This window comes from Marasmius oreades, chromosome 11, assembly GCF_018924745.1.
Source record: "Marasmius oreades isolate 03SP1 chromosome 11, whole genome shotgun sequence".
Taxonomy (NCBI): Eukaryota; Fungi; Basidiomycota; class Agaricomycetes; order Agaricales; family Marasmiaceae; genus Marasmius; species Marasmius oreades.
The window spans coordinates 2,068,400-2,083,951 of NC_057333.1; the positions used below are offsets into that span (position 1 = coordinate 2,068,400).

The 15,552-nt window shown below is 46.5% G+C and overlaps 8 protein-coding genes across 9 annotated transcripts; 7 read left to right on the forward strand and 1 right to left on the reverse strand.

The window, feature by feature from the left end:
• The first annotated feature begins 1,981 nt into the window (after window positions 1-1,981).
• On the forward strand, window positions 1,982-3,045 carry E1B28_003458 (uncharacterized protein). Its single transcript, XM_043160441.1, has 4 exons — window positions 1,982-2,080; window positions 2,147-2,272; window positions 2,324-2,679; window positions 2,736-3,045. Exons 1-4 carry the CDS (start codon window positions 2,068-2,070, stop codon window positions 2,778-2,780), a joined length of 540 nt encoding a protein of 179 aa, XP_043002398.1. The 5' UTR covers window positions 1,982-2,067; the 3' UTR covers window positions 2,781-3,045.
• A 23-nt stretch (window positions 3,046-3,068) lies between these two features.
• On the forward strand, window positions 3,069-4,465 carry E1B28_003459 (uncharacterized protein). The gene is made up of 3 exons (XM_043160442.1): window positions 3,069-3,637; window positions 3,696-4,223; window positions 4,282-4,465. Exons 1-3 carry the CDS (start codon window positions 3,371-3,373, stop codon window positions 4,420-4,422), a joined length of 936 nt encoding a protein of 311 aa, XP_043002399.1. The 5' UTR covers window positions 3,069-3,370; the 3' UTR covers window positions 4,423-4,465.
• A 166-nt stretch (window positions 4,466-4,631) lies between these two features.
• Window positions 4,632-5,575, forward strand: E1B28_003460 (uncharacterized protein; the record flags this gene model as incomplete). The annotated part of the gene is made up of 3 exons (XM_043160443.1): window positions 4,632-5,102; window positions 5,159-5,438; window positions 5,499-5,575. The coding sequence occupies 3 exons, from the start codon at window positions 4,632-4,634 to the stop codon at window positions 5,573-5,575; spliced, it is 828 nt and encodes a 275-aa protein (XP_043002400.1).
• A 1,878-nt stretch (window positions 5,576-7,453) lies between these two features.
• On the forward strand, window positions 7,454-8,508 carry E1B28_003461 (uncharacterized protein; the record flags this gene model as incomplete). Its single annotated transcript, XM_043160444.1, has 3 exons — window positions 7,454-7,705; window positions 7,775-8,305; window positions 8,365-8,508. The coding sequence occupies 3 exons, from the start codon at window positions 7,454-7,456 to the stop codon at window positions 8,506-8,508; spliced, it is 927 nt and encodes a 308-aa protein (XP_043002401.1).
• Window positions 8,509-8,532: 24 nt separating this feature from the next.
• E1B28_003462 (uncharacterized protein) lies at window positions 8,533-9,287 on the reverse strand (the record flags this gene model as incomplete). Its single annotated transcript, XM_043160445.1, has 4 exons — window positions 9,216-9,287; window positions 9,087-9,163; window positions 8,806-9,034; window positions 8,533-8,751 (listed from the first exon to the last, which is right to left on the reverse strand). Exons 1-4 carry the CDS (start codon window positions 9,270-9,272, stop codon window positions 8,533-8,535), a joined length of 582 nt encoding a protein of 193 aa, XP_043002402.1. The 5' UTR covers window positions 9,273-9,287.
• A 67-nt stretch (window positions 9,288-9,354) lies between these two features.
• Window positions 9,355-12,483, forward strand: E1B28_003463 (uncharacterized protein; the record flags this gene model as incomplete). Its single annotated transcript, XM_043160446.1, has 6 exons — window positions 9,355-9,610; window positions 9,673-10,041; window positions 10,089-10,229; window positions 10,783-11,067; window positions 11,133-12,118; window positions 12,177-12,483. The coding sequence occupies exons 1-6, from the start codon at window positions 9,365-9,367 to the stop codon at window positions 12,481-12,483; spliced, it is 2,334 nt and encodes a 777-aa protein (XP_043002403.1). The 5' UTR covers window positions 9,355-9,364.
• Window positions 12,484-12,638: 155 nt separating this feature from the next.
• Window positions 12,639-13,822, forward strand: E1B28_003464 (uncharacterized protein). Its single transcript, XM_043160447.1, has one exon. The coding sequence runs from the start codon at window positions 12,734-12,736 to the stop codon at window positions 13,478-13,480; it is 747 nt and encodes a 248-aa protein (XP_043002404.1). The 5' UTR covers window positions 12,639-12,733; the 3' UTR covers window positions 13,481-13,822.
• A 402-nt stretch (window positions 13,823-14,224) lies between these two features.
• On the forward strand, window positions 14,225-15,505 carry E1B28_003465 (uncharacterized protein). 2 transcript variants are annotated; one of them, XM_043160448.1, is made up of 3 exons: window positions 14,225-14,764; window positions 14,825-14,882; window positions 14,944-15,505. In XM_043160448.1, the coding sequence occupies exons 1-3, from the start codon at window positions 14,277-14,279 to the stop codon at window positions 14,980-14,982; spliced, it is 585 nt and encodes a 194-aa protein (XP_043002405.1). In that variant the 5' UTR covers window positions 14,225-14,276; the 3' UTR covers window positions 14,983-15,505. The 2 variants fall into 2 exon arrangements, with proteins under 2 accessions (XP_043002405.1, XP_043002406.1); XM_043160449.1 differs by having other exon boundaries at window positions 14,825-15,505.
• Window positions 15,506-15,552: the final 47 nt, after the last annotated feature.

Consider the following 15,552-nt stretch of genomic DNA (forward strand, 5'->3'; position numbering starts at 1 on the left):
TAACGAGTTGAGTTACAATAAGGTTATAGTAGTAACGGTGCTTATACTTATAATTTTCCTTAGACCGGGATTGAACCTGGTGCTAGCAGTTATGATTGTGTTACACCGGCGGGTACCCCATATAAGCGGTAACTTGTATTTCATCAGTTCCTGGTCAATTTAGATGATTCTGGGGGGGTTTTGGGGGGTTTTCTACCCCCTGAATTCGATTTTGAGCTTATCTAATTGTTCCCATCACTCCTTGAAGAGATAGTGCTTGTACTGTGTTGCAAAACAGTGTATATCATGTATTTTAATGAGAACTGATTCAATCCATGTTCATCTGGGATGTTTTCTAGGGTTCTTTGACCCTCTGAATCTGATTCTGGCCTTAGTTATTTTTTCCCACCACTCCCTGAATTGATATCATTGTTTGGCCAGAATTTTAACCATTTCAGCACTGTATAACCATGGTTGATGATAAAAATATTGGAGGTGGGTAGAACTATGTATTTTTGGGTGCTGAACTCGAATTTCCAATCAGCTTGATGATAGGATGTCTCCCTACTGCACTATAAATAAATAAAATTTATTCCAAAATATCGGAAATAATATCCATTTATTCCAATGAAAACTGATCCATTTTGTGTAATCCTGGGCTGGTTTCTAGGGTTTCCTGACCCTCTGAATTTGACTATGAGGTTAGCTAAGCTCTCCCACCCCTCCCAGAATTGATACTCTGGTGTGATTCAATTTCTGATCAATCCAGCACTGTCTGAGTAAGGTAGGTGATAGAAATGGGTGAGATGGGTGGTAGTATGTGTTTTTGGGTGCAGAATCCAAATCCACAATCAGATTGATGATAGGATGTTTCCCTGTGACAATATAAATGAAAATATTTTATGCCCAAATATTGGAAATAATAGATATTCAATAAAGAAGGCAAATCAAATATTGAATCACAGGGAATTTGGGGGAATGTTCTGGATATATGTAACAGCCTGCCTACCAATTTTTGGACCTTAGAAGTGACAGCTGACCCCCCTAGGCAAAAAAATGCTAAAAAAGCGAAAAATAATAGTTTGGCCTAGTAGTACCATCAGAATGGACTTCAAGTACTGTTTTAGACCAGTGTTCTGCTTTCTTTGTAAATGTCTTCAGTGATAGAAACTCTTACTACACTGTCTTCTAATATAAATCTAATTTACCCCTGCAATTCTGTGTAATGACCTATGCAAACCTTTTGCCCCAATTGCCCCAATTAGTGATTAGTATATAAAGTGTGGTTTTCTCTACCATTTTGGGTGATTACTTATGGAAAAACTCATATAACTTTTTGCCCAATTAGTGCCAATTAGTGTCAATTAGTGATTAGTATCAATTAATAGAAATTAGTTTTGGATTAGTATCAATTAGTTTTGGATTAGTACAGATTATTACTAATTATTACTAATTACTACTAATATATAAAGTATGATTTTCTGGGTGATTACTTATGGAAAAACTCATATAACTTTTTGCCCAATTAGTGCCAATTAGTGCCAATTAGTGTCAATTAGTGATTAGTACGAATTAATAGAAATTAGTTTTGGATTAGTACAGATTATTACTAATTATTACTAATTAGTACTAATTAGTAAAGTAGGTTTTCTCTGATGTAGCGTGTCACCACGGGTATAGGCAAAGAAAAGTCTGTATGATTGGTACCAAACCGAGGTGGAAAGATATTCTTGCGATAATGGTTGGTATCAACCAAGGAAAATGATCTCGTTCGGCCCTCATGGACCTCAGCCGGATTTTTTTGTGGTTGCAGCTCAAAAGCAGCTATAACATACCAGCTCTTCCCTCTGACATGTACAACACCGCTAGTATCTTCTCAACTACTCTTCAGACGAATTTTTCCTGCACTGTTTGGTATGCATCAATGACTATTGGTCGGTTAAAGAAGTACATGTACTTCGCAACTATCAAGTATCGGCTAGTTCGTCTGGCCGATTCATTGCGACTTTCGATCTCGGCCCCGTTGGATTCACCACCGATGGTGAGCCAGGTTTGTCAAAGACCATTTCCAACCGATCACCTTGGAAGATGGGAGGACACGGTATGTCTATGCCATTGATTGTGATCCTCGAGATATATTTACCCATCTTCCAACTTATCTATAAAGCCTACTACTCACTGGCAGATTTTGTTCTTTGTTGCGTTCAAATATGGATTCGATACAGGAGGCTATGTCAATCATGCAGCACCTTGAGTACGCTCAAGATACGGAAAGACGAATGGCCAGACTCTGGTGAGTATATCATACTAACTCCCTGTTTCGTTCAACTTCACGCCTTTACAGCCTTGATTGACTCGATCTACCTGGACCTTCTTCCTATTTTTGACTGCAGGCGTGATGCCGAGTTAAATCCCATTCCCTTGGATATGGTTGATATTGAAACACCATATTACCTGTTCCCTGATCCTGATGGGCAATCAGTAATCCCAGAGAGCCGACGCATATCGCTGGGACTTCCTTCCTTTGGGCCATGGGTTTCTCCTGTCTATTACATTTGGAACACTGAGACGTACGACGTCATCCGAGCATGGCAGGAGGCGAGAGGTTTTGATCCCTTGACGACCGAGTTCGCTCGTTCTTTGGGCTATCCAATTATGGACCCAATATTTCCCGACCCCATGAACTCTCTAAAGACACTTGTATGTTTCCATTCAATGTTCTTAGTATCAGTTGGAATAACCATTTCATATGTTAGGTTTCCCTTCTTCCTTCGGCGAGAGCGAAGGTGCTATGGATGTAGGCGTTTACGAAGCTCCGATGGTCAATGCGGGTGGGGATATGGAGGTGGATTAGGGTTGGGCGACAGTCTTAGAGCTAAACACCGAGTCGGGTTCCATCCACCCAAATTGAGCACCACCGGGTACCTACGATCCCTAATGGCCTCGTCGATAGCCAAGTCCGATCCGTATGTACATAATATTGGGTCGCCAGTGTTGTCCTACTTAGTACCGGACTGCTTTGATTTTTTCTACGTCGACTGTGAGAATGTGAGACTGCTCAAGCGCCGCGGTCGCCAAATCTTGCTCAGTCTCGTTCTGTCAACATCTTCAATTGATCTCCAACGCCCAAGCCTTGCACTTTCCGCTCTATGCTCGCCTCCTTCCTATCGTCGACGGAAATACGTAAATCTATGTTTTCATATTGCTCTTGGAATTCAATGGGCTACGGTCGGAACTACCCCACTGCCACTCGACATTTTTGGGGTCATTAGCATCTCCACCGACATCATATAGCCTGTAATCATTTTTGGGGCCGTTTTTTGCGAGGCCTGGATTTTTACATAAATCGGGGGCGTATGTGCGGGGTGTGTGGGACTATTATCCGAAAACCATGACGATCCAACGACGACCTCTACGCATTTTCCTCCAGGCGACACCTCGAACAAGGTCGAACCTCTTGATTCAGCTCCTCAGTACCCACCCATCCATCGCCGAACATCAGTACCCTTTCTCGAATGCATACCACTTTGGTCCAGAGAGGCAGTTCTCGAGGGACATTGACGTAGGAGAAACAGGAGACATGGAGGATTTCTCGGGAGAAACATATAAACATGCTTTCGGGAAGTTCAATGACCTTTTACAGAAGATAGAGAGCGAGGTACGCGCTCTTTTGCCTAGACCCCTTCATAAGGTCTTTACTTACTCTGATCGTACAGCAAAAGATCCCGCTAATCAAAGAACACATTTTCTACATGATGCATGCGGAAAAGACTTACGAATGCCTGGGCCAAGCAGTCTCCTCACCGAGAACCAAACCGACCGTGGACGATACGCCCTCAACCAACCTGACGTTTCTCCCTGACAATTTCCTCCTTACGTTCACACCCGTCTTCATCATCCGCCACCCCGCACGCGCATTCCCATCCAGTCTTCGTGCTCACAGCCGATCCACGGGCGGGAATGTCTTTGACACTGATTTCCCCGCGAACGCAACGTTTAAATTCTCTCGCATCTTGCTAGATTGGTACACTGCACGGTCGCCTTCGAAGCTGCCAGTTGTCATTGACGGTGATAAGCTCGTTGATGATACGAAACGGCAGATGGAGCGGTTGTGTGAGCGTTTGGGTATCGATGAGGAGCGCATACGGTATAATTGGGATTCGAAAGAGGATCATGGATATGGAAAGGTATGGGATGCTTATTATGAAGAGATACAAAATTCCACGGGGGTTGTCCGGACTAAGGTTAGTAGTTGTTCTTTGTCCTTTGGGTGAGAGTTACTTATCGTATTCTTTAAATTAGGAAACGATGGGGGCTCCGGTGCTTGAGGAAGAGATGAAGAAATGGGAAAAAGAGTGGGACGAGGGGGTAGCCATCAAATTGAAGGAGTTTGTGGAATCTGCTATGGATGATTATGAGTACCTTTTGAAGCAGAGCATTTAATAGTCCAGAATAGATTAAGCTCACTCGTACCGGCCAAAATGACTGAATTCTTAAGGGAGTCAATTCTGGGTCGATTCTCCGAACAACCACGAAAATCGACTGTCAGACCAGACGATGGCAAGCATGTAGTTAGGCGTCAGACAGGTTGGAAAGTAAGTAGCCCTTTGTTACTCGGCGCTTAGCGCTTAACGCTTCCTTTCAGGACTGCCATGGCTAAACCACAAAAAGCCGCCCTCGTTCCACCTCCACCAGTACTGTCAAAAAATGGCGGCCAAAAAACCCTCACTAAATACTATCTAATTGCTTACAATGTCCTGTCAGCGGTGGGCTGGTCATACATCCTACTTCTGACCCTAATTCACCTCTTCGTCCCTTCTTCCCCTTCCCCTTCTCCATTTTCTAAATTCCTTCCATCCTTCTTGTCTTGGACGAAACCAAGAATAAAACCTGCATTCAACCCCATCAAGGCCTATCTTCCCAATTTCCTCTTACCCGTCTTCCACCGAACTACGACCGTGTACGCACAGGTCGGTCACATCACCGCAATCGTACAGTCAGCGGCTATCCTGGAAATCCTTCATGTCCTCATCGGAGTCGTGCGTAGTCCATTGCAGACAACAGTCATGCAGGTTTCCAGTAGACTGTTCTTGGTCTGGGGTGTGGTAGAACTGTATCCTTCAGTATGTCGCTACACATCTGATTTGGCGCGTTATTCCTCTAACACGTCCTCCCACAGGTTCGCACAAATCCCCTTTACGCATCAATGATATTTGCTTGGTCCCTGACCGAGGTTATTCGCTATTCATTTTACGCCTTCTCGCTAACAGCGCCCTCCTATCCACCACCCAAATTTTTGACGTATCTACGATACACAACCTTTTACGTCCTTTACCCACTTGGTGCTGGATCCGAAGCCTTCCTCAATTACTCCTCGTTGCCCAATTTATCTCCATTGGTGGGCAAGTGGTCAGCGTACGACTGCTTTAGGGGCGTGATGTTCCTCATTTGGTGGCCAGGTGTGTCGCCGTGATGCTTTTCCTGCCTTCGCCTTTGTTTCATCACTGACGCTCCTCCAGGCTTATACGTGATGTATACCTACATGATTAAACAAAGAAGAAAGGTCTCCAATGCAGCCAAATTGAAGGCTAGTTAATAGGCGTGTTTGCAATATTTCAGCCAGCCTGCTTACATGTCACAGATGTATACCCATTGCTCATCTTTTAAATTTTTTATTTAGAACCACTCTGTCAATTTATCATTTCTATATCGTTATAACCAGAAAATTCGTATCTATTGTACTGTCGTTATACTAGCACTTACTCCTGAACGTTTAGGACAAGATAGTCCGGGTCCCATCGTCGTTTTTCGGCCCACCCACAGTACTAATTCTGTTGAAAATCCACGACCAACGTTGACCATGAACGAACTGAAAAGTTGCCCGTCACGGAAACCCAAATTCGTCTTCTCCCACCGACGAACACGATCTCATCTACTCATCCGTCTGCTAGAAACCCATCCCCTCGTTGGAGACAGCATACTCTATACTTTCAGAGCGGCTCATATGGGTGGACCCGAGAGACATAGAAGATACATCGAGCTTTGCAACGAAGGAGATCAATCCAGAGGACACCTTTCAGAACTGTTATGATAGGATACAAGGGCAAGTTTCTGAGGGCGTATCAGCAGGTACGATACGCATTTCTATTCGTCGCGATTACGCCCGATTGATTTTTTTTTCTACAATGGCAGCTGTCTAGGGATGCATACCTTTAGCTAAAGAAGACGTTTTCACCATTCTCTCTGCATCGCTCATCATGCATCAATGCTCATTTCCCGAACACGTTCAACGAAACGAAACATTCCCAAAGTCATCGACGACAACAAATTGAACAACACCGGCAAGCCATATATCGTGACACCGACACCGACACCACTCCCAATCCAACAGTCCTCTCGGACGCCTTTCTGGCGAGTGTAACGCCAATATTCACGATTCGCCCTCCGGTCCGCATGGCATCGTCGTCGACAAAGATCTAATTCGGGTCGCTCGGTGTTGAAAGTCGTCGGTCCAAGAAATTCGAGTATCGGCCCATCCTCCCTCAAATGGACACGGATCTTTTCTGACTATTGTAAAGATACGGGGGCTCAACCCCGTTGTCGTTGTCATTTGACAGAGACGAGTTGGTAAGGGACACTCAAGCCCAGATGGGACACGTCTGTGCGTTGGTTGGCCCGGGTGTAGATGGGGGGGCCGTGTACGGTATGAGTGGAGGATGAAGTCCAAGTCTGGGATGGATGGAGATGAAGGAAGATATGTTTATGAGGGGGGTATTGAATCGACGGGGAGTTATAAGGAATGAGGTTTGTGGGGGTTTTCACTTTCTTTCTACCTACAATCAAGGTTACGATGCTGAACGCTGCACTGGGAACAACTAAAAACGCCTGTGTTGCAAGATGAAGTGAGGAAGTGGAGGGAGGAGTGGAGGGAGGATGATGCGAAACGATTCGGCCACTCGACATCCCTTTCTCGAATGCGGACCCGGGGGACAGGGCGACGCATATTTATGCATGCTTTCGAGGAACCGAACGGTCTTTGGCAAGTGAGGTACGACTCTATGAGATCTTTTTGCCTAGACTTTTGCTTACTTTGATCGTTTCAGCCAAGGAAAGGTGTGATGCATGCATAACAGCAAAGGCAAAAGTTGTGTGGATTTCTGGAGACTGGGACAAGACAAGCATTGAGAGGTAACTTGACCGTGAACGTCTCGACCTTGTTCCTCTTGGCGCGATCGAAGGCGGAGGTCAATAACGAGGACGAGTCAATCGATCGACCTCGACATGTATTATGTCGCATGTTAATCGCTTGCACTAGGAACAATTGGCGTTGAATGGAAGATGTTGCAGTGGAAGACGCGTTTGGGGACCTTCTCTGACAATGTGGTGGACTCATGACCATGAACATGTCCTCATGGTCTTCGCGCTTCCATAATTATAAATAACATGCTTCGCAGCCTGTTCAGAATCACATTTCATGGAAAAGCAACGACCTATCTTCATCTTTTCCCACCCTCGTACTCGATCGAATCTACTTGCGCATATCCTCGCAACCCATCCTGATATCGGAGATGTCATCATTTACCCATTCAGAGCAGCAAACTCAGCCGGGCCAGAAAGACGTTTACCGAATGGATCGATCTTTGCGACGAAGGAAGTAGCGGTACGGGATACGTTTCAGAGGTGTTATGAGGAGTTGCAAGGGAAGTTGAAGGAGACACAGGACAGGGTGAGGCGTCTGAGACTTTCCTATTCGACGATGATGATGGCTAACGTGCGCATGTATGTGGTGTGGAAGGGCTTCATACCTTTAATCAAGGACCATATTTTCAATTCCTTGTCTACTTCCGTGATCGACTCTCAGTTTCCTGGGTCGATGAACGATGTTCACCCTGTGATTTCGGGGAACACGCCCGGAGGACCCAACCCTACTGTCCTTCCAGATACGTTCCTAGCGAATATAACACCGATAATCGTGATTCGTCATCCGACGACTATGGTTGCGTCTACTGCGAAAGTCATGCTTCGCGAGTTTGGTGCGGATCGGGATGATCCAGGTATTTCACTATCGTGTACGTACAAGTGGTCGAGAGTTCTGTTTGATTTTTTTAGGGGCGCGGGGCAGGCGGTGGGTGTTGTGGATGGAGATGAGATGGTGAATGATACTGAGGGTGTTATGATAAAGTTGTGTGGGTTGATAGGTGTTGATGGATCGTTGATTCAATATGAGTGGAAGCCGAAGGCGTTGTGTACCCCCATGAACGAGGAGATGAACGAACATGTGTATCTGAAGGCGCTGTACGAATCGACAGGGATTATTAGAGATAAGGTTTGCAGATGGTTTTTCCCCCGTGATATATTGATGTTGTGAACTAACAGCTGCAACAGCAAAAAATAGAACCACCTGTACTAGAGGATGAAGTACAAAAGTGGACGGTTGAGTGGGGGGAAGATATGGCAGAAAGGTTGAAAGGATTCGTAGAGGATGCGACGGCCGATTACGATTATCTGTTCCAGTTTCGCCTTCAATGACAGCAAGGGGTAAATAGAGTACAATCAACCACCGTCCTTCTCGCCTTCTTTTAATCTTTTCTCTCTCCTCCGCTTCACGTCTGCGTTGTACACTCGAGCCATGTTGACTTCCATGACAGTCAGTTGCTCCCGTAAGAACTCCAGGTCTTCCTCTGTGTTTGCCAAACTCTTCTCGGCGGCTTTTAGTTTGGATTTTAGTAGCTCGATTGCGGCTGGGATTTTGTACGATAACATAACGTTTGCCTTGAGGCGGTTGAGTGCGCAGGACAAGACTCAGACGAAGGAAAGTAGACGTACGCCTAGCCAAAGGAAAACGGTATCTGTATCCTCCAACTCTGCTTCTGCGAATAGAGTGTCGTTCAACTCGAACGATGTTTTTAGCTTCCCCCCGTCTTCTTCGTCTTCATGTTCGGAATGCTGGTTGCTCAGGAATTGCACCATACTCAAGGTCTTTTTGATATCGGGTATCTTCTCTTCGAGGCCTTGCCGCCGTTGAGTGAGGTTGGCGTCCATGTAGCGATATTTGCTAGTGAACGGGTCTCGTTAGTGCGAGGTCATTGACAGTCAAGTGTGCGTACCCGATCGACTCTTGGATTGCTTTCAAAGGACCCTCGGCGTCGCCATCTGGTCCTCCCAGATGTGCATCCACATCTACCTAAAGACAGATAAGTTAGTTTCAAGACGATCGGAGCGTGACTGAGGCTTACGATGAACGGAGCTTTTGGAATTCCTCTGGGATTTCGTTCTCCTGTTTCTAATGACATACTAATAGGTTCAAGGGAAGTAGGTCCATAAAAGGAAATAATTTTTTTACGAGAAGAACGAAAAAATATTCTAATTTCTCCTCCTTTCCCTCATGTCCCGACTCATAGTCAAAAATCTACCATCCTACGTTACTCCCGACCAACTCAAAAAGCACTTCACCCAAAAGGGCAGTCCAGGAGGTACACTCACCGACATCAAAGTCGCCCACAAACAAGATGGGAGTTCCCGTAGATTTGGGTTTGTCGGTTACAAAACCGAACAGGAAGCACAAGCTGCGAGGGAGTGGTTTGATAAGACCTTTGTAGGGTCTACTAGGATACGTGTTGATGTTGTCGAGGTGATTTTTACTTCTACTTTTACGGTTTTTTTCGAGGTGTTGACGTATCGGTGGAGTTGTAGGGTGCGAAGGATGCTCCCAAACCTCGACCTAATAAGCGTCCGGCTACTGCAGCAATTTCCGCAGATGCCAGTGGTGTAGAGTTTAAGAAGGCTCGTTTTGAGGAGTCTCCTCCGAAGTCGAAGAAACAAATTCAGATGGAAGAGTTTATGGAGGTCATGCAACCCAAGAAAGGCCCTGCTTGGGCTAATGACGCTCAATCCCAACCGGAGGCGTCGACGAGTGCGAAGAAGATAGACGATGAGGTACTGGTGGATGAGGAGGGTGTTTCCGACACGGATTGGCTGAAGAGGCGGATGTCGAAGAATGTTGATGGCGTTGAGAAAGTGTTTGAACAGTCGGATGACGAGGATGTGGATGACGATGTGGAGGTAAGGTTTTTGGATTATTTGTCTTATTCAACGCTCATCCCTTGTAGACTATATTGGCCCCACCTCCAACAGACCCAACGAAAGAAACGATTCTACAGACTGGGCGCCTTTTCGTAAGGAATCTGGCGTTTTCTTGTACAAAAGAGGACCTCGAAGAGTTGTTTAGTCCTTTTGGTACTGTATCACAGGTGATTTTACGCTCCTTTTGAACTCTTCTCGAAATATTAACCTATGATTTCAGGTGAATGTCGTTTCTGATTCTTTTTCTGAGATGAAAATTTGCATAGGGACATCAGACCTTTGGGCATGTTGATCCTCTGGGATTCCGATAGTAGAAATATTTCTCTGATCTTTTTCTTCACCTGCTTTATGATTGGTCTCGTTACTGATGGCTTTTATTCTACAGGTAAATGTCTTTTCTGATTTGTTCTCCAAGATGAAAATTTGCATAGGGACATCAGACCTTCGGGCATGTTGATCCTCTGGGATTCCGATAGTAGAAATATTCTGATCCTTTTCTTTTTTCTTCACCTGCTTTGGTCTCGTTACTGATGGCTTTTACTATACAGGTGAATATCTTTCCGAATCATTCTCCAAGATGAAATTTTGTATAGGGACATCAGACCTTCGGGGATGCTGATCCCTTCAGGGATATTCCGATAGTAGAAAACAATTCTGATCTATTTCTTAGTCCTATCTATTCCATTCTTCGCAACTCCTGCGCTTACATCTAAACCCCAGGTCCACATACCACTCGCATTCGATACCTCCGGAGGTACCGGCCATTCAAAAGGGACTGCGTACGTCACGTTCGCTCGTGCTGAAGATGCAGTAACAGCGTATGAAACGCTGGATAGGAGGTCTTTCCAGGGGAGGTTGTTGCATATCCTTGGTGCAGTGGATAGAAGGGGGAACCCTGCTGTTGAGATGGAAGGGGGGAAGAAACGGAGTGTGAAGGGTGAGAAAGACGCGAAGAGGAAGTTGGTTGCAGGGAAAGAGTTTAATTGGAGTATGCTTTATATGAATGTGAGTTTTGCCTCCGCTCCACCATTCGTTGAAAATTGGATGGTTTTGATACGGGGTTTTTGTAGAGCGATGCTGTAGCGTCATCTATTGCGGATAGAATGGGAATTCCTAAATCTTCTATCCTTAGTGAATCGACTGAAGAGACGGGGACAGGGACTGCCAACCCCGCTGTCAAACTGGCACTCGCCGAAACGCACGTTATCAACGAAACCAAAGCCTATTTCGAATCCCACGGGGTCGTTCTCTCCTCCTTTTCATCAGATACCCGTAACCGTACACGAACACGTTCGGATACGACGATTCTCGTGAAGAATATACCCTATGGGACGGGAGAAAGCCAGATTAGAGAGTTGTTTGAGCCGTATGGGAGTGTGAGGAGGGTGTTGGTACCTCCGGCGGGGACGATTGCGGTCGTTGATTTTGAGAGGGGGGATGAGGCTGGGAAGGCCTTTAAGGGGGTTGCGTATAGGCGAATAGGAAGTTCGGTGGTTTATTTGGAGAGAGCGCCGTTGGGTGTTTTTTCTTCTGATAGTGACGCGAATGCGGACAGCTTGGGTGCGGTTGATAAGGCTGTTGCGTATGCGCGGGCTGTTAAGATTCCGGAGCAGGAGCAGGAGCAGGAGGAGGGAGGAGGGACGGATGGGCCGCCATCGTTAGCGGCGGGTACGACATTGTTCGTAAAGAATCTTGCGTTCTCGACGACGACGGAGAAACTGGCGCAAGTGTTCTGTAATCTCCCCTCCTTTGCGTTTGCTCGGGTACAGATGAAGCCTGATCCGAATCCCAAGAGGCAGTCTGGGGGGGCCAAGTTGAGTATGGGTTATGGATTTGTGGGGTTTAAGGATGTGGAGGGTGCGACGAAAGCGATGGGGAGTATGCAGGGGTTTGTTTTGGATGGACATGCGTTGCATGTTAGGTTTGCTGGGAGGGGGCAGGAGGTGACGGCTGGGGATGCTGGGGGTGGTGGTGGGTCTAAGAGCAGAACGACGAAGATGGTTGTGAAGAATGTACCGTTTGAGGCGACGAAGAAGGATATTAGGGATTTGTTTGGGTGGGCTTAGTTTCTTCTCTACCCTGTTGAATTTTGAAATTGATCTTTTTTTTTCCAGGTCTCATGGCCACGTCAAATCTGTCCGATTACCAAAGAAATTTGACTCTCGAACGCGTGGTTTCGCGTTCCTCGAATTCGTGTCGAGACACGAGGCAGAGAATGCGTATGCGACTTTGAAGCATACTCATTTGCTTGGGAGACATTTAGTGTTGGAGTGGGCTGAGGAGGGAGAGCAGGATGTGGAGTTGCTTAGGAAGAAGATGGGTGTAGGGGTTGGGAGAGGGGGTGATATGCCTGGGAAGAAGCGGAAGTTGGATATGGATGTTGGTGGGGGAGGGGGTGATGGGGATGGGGATGATGATTGAGTTTTTTTGGTTTGAAGTGTGTAAGCTATATCGTATTGTAGTGCGAAGCAATACAGATGTGCTGGAGACAAAACAAATTATTTGGGTCCCCAATCGACCAGTCTGAGAATCTGAATCTGAATCTGATGCCGAGACGGTGTTGATTTGTCACACACGAGGCGTTCAAATTTTTTTTTTGTTTCTATAGTTTACCGTGATAGGCGTTCATATTTGCCTCCCACCACCTCCCACCACCTCACGTTCTCCATCCATGTCCCAAGCACCTGCATCAACACGTCGAGTCACGCGCCACTCCTCACGAGTTTCTGATGTTGGCATCTCCTCACTCGCCACCCCGTCCACCGCCCACTCTTTCGTTGGTATCACACCCAGCCCTTCTGCAACGATCGCCCAATTGTTGCGTCGAAACGCCGAGTTAGAAGCCCAGAACACCTTACTCCAAGTGCGAGAGCAAACCGCAAATGCGCACGCGGTTTATATGGCTCAACAAGCGGCGGTGTACAAGTATCGGCTGAATCACCAGGCGAAGAAGCAGGATGGTGAAGACCGTCGTATCCACACTCAATCCAGAGTCATAACCTCGGTAGAAGGAAGGGAGGAGGCGGCTCAGGAGAAGCAGAGAAAGCAACGGGACAAAGTGGACAGCGAAAAAAAGGGGAAGGAGAAGGAGAAGGAGGACATTTTGAGGCGAGGGAAGCAGAAGGAGACCCAGGATTGCTTCACTGGCGCACTCACGACGAATAATAAAAGTCAACTCGAAGATATCTGTGCGGCACTCGAGATACCTTACGACGGAACTGTTAAGGTACTTCAGATCCGACTCAAGGCCCATTTCGATGCGAACCCCGAATTGAAGCAACATGAACGGTACAAGGGACTTTTTTCTCGTGGCAACAAACGAGCTACTCGTTCATTCGAGCTTGATGAAAACGGCGCCTCTGCTTCTGGTCTGTCCTCAGTACAGCCCCCTTCGAATCGACCCCGCCTTGAGACCTAAACCAATTCTCATTACCATCACCCGCCCCCACCTTGTTCTTACTCTCCATATTCCCCTCCTCTTCCTGTACCATACACTTCCCCCTTCTATGCTTACCCACCTTCGTGGCCCTCCTCCAGTGTTATACCTTAGACCACCCTCTAGAACCAGATAGGTCTTAAAAATGTAATATACTTTCTACAGTAATATTGCTGTAGAAGGAACGGTGTCGACAGAGGGAGACGATGGGGGGGAAAGACAGAAAGGCTCCTCTATTCGTACGTATCTGGTACTAAATAAGGAAATACGGAATATAAAATACATCTATCTCGGGATGGACGGCGATGTCGGAGCGACCGCAGCCAACAATGATCAGGCCGATCCTCAACAATTGCACTTCTTGATTCACCCTCGGACACTCTCCGAGACTACTTACTACAGCTATCCTAAAATCCTCACAAAAAACAGGTTAACATTTTGAGCACTAGTACAATACTCTAGTCAAATTTTTGATACGGAAAGGTGTGTGGAAGTGGTACTCGAAAATGTTGCATATCCCTACACAGAATACTACTTTTCTTCAGACACCTTTTCTTCAGAGATACGGATTGAAGAAGAAACTTTGGCGCGTTATAGGGGCGTCCGAAGTTAATCCGAAGACTCCGACTGGACCGAGTGGCGCTGTTTGCAGCTGACGTGCATGAATCACGTCTCGGAGCCGCATTGGGGAAAGTTGCATGACCTGTCACTCGTCACGACGCGCCTGTCCGAGACCACCATCATCTTCCTATAGATCTAGAGGGCTTCTCCCCCACCAATGAAGGACACAACGTCCTCCCACATAGTTTCTCTTCGTTCCCTTACTGCGTCGAATCACTGGGGAACTAGTACGACCTACCGTCCTGCTTTGAATCTACGCAAGGTCGCCCACTTGATCCGCCAATATCACGATGACACCGACGACGCGTCCGTTCCCGAGCCAGAGACTACTGGAAAGGGCAAAAAACGTGCCAGGTCCCCGTCTTCAGACGAGACATGTGATAGAAAAAGATTGAAGACTATCTCTGGGGTATCCGCGACTCACGATGGTCCCAACCAAAATAACCCCTATCCAATCCCGTTCATGAAGTACCCACTGTTTTCCGGTTGGAAGCCTACAAGTCCAGTCCGCAGTTCTCCCGACGGGCCAATTCACTCTGTCCCTGTATTTCACCACGTCTTTGACATCCAATTAATGAAACTCGATCATTCCGTTGAGTTCGTGACTGCGGCCGTGCTCGTTGCGTTCCTTGTCATTCAGTTACCGTCAGTGACTTGCCACTTAAGTAGGATAAAGGGGATAATTCACAGATACATTTCTATTAGGCCTAGAGTCAATACGACCCAGCGCTCGGCGACAATAGATATCAACCATTCCACTTCGGTAGAGGAATATGCCCCAACGTGCCACCTGGTCCACTAATTCGACATCTGATTCTGAATAGGGATTCCGAGAGATGAATGCAAAGAGCTGCGCCTGGTGACGCCAAATTAGTTCCAAGCAGTTCATAAGTTGAAGATGGGCGTTTGAAGAGAAGGGGTCGCTAAGGAGCCATATCTTAAGAACCGCCATTTAAACGCTAGCTCTCGAATGGCGAAGCCCCCCGAAGTTCTAATGATGTGAATGCGGCTGTGAGTTGGACACAGAGCGGAGGATTCGAACGAGGCGTCTAGACGTCAAATCGTCACCATTTTTAATGGGAGGCCTCGAGTAATGGGGTTGACATTCGGGATAATAACGTATAAAATGGGCGTTTGAATGCCAATGAAAAGATATTTTCAGATGAGGGTTCGAACACGACCGTGACTCGTCCGGTGGAGATTTCGAATCGGTACAAGGATACTTGAACTGGACAGGGTAACGGTCGTAGTTTGTGGGTCTGATTTTCGTTGTGTCATCTAGACTTTTCATTTTCATTTCTAGAACAGTGTAAGTCAGACAACAAGTACGAAACAAACAGAAAATGTAACCATCCATGAATCATGCAGAACCGGAACGGGAATCTCGTATGCAGGGGTTTGCCATATACGAAAGTAATTGGGGCAGGGGTTGT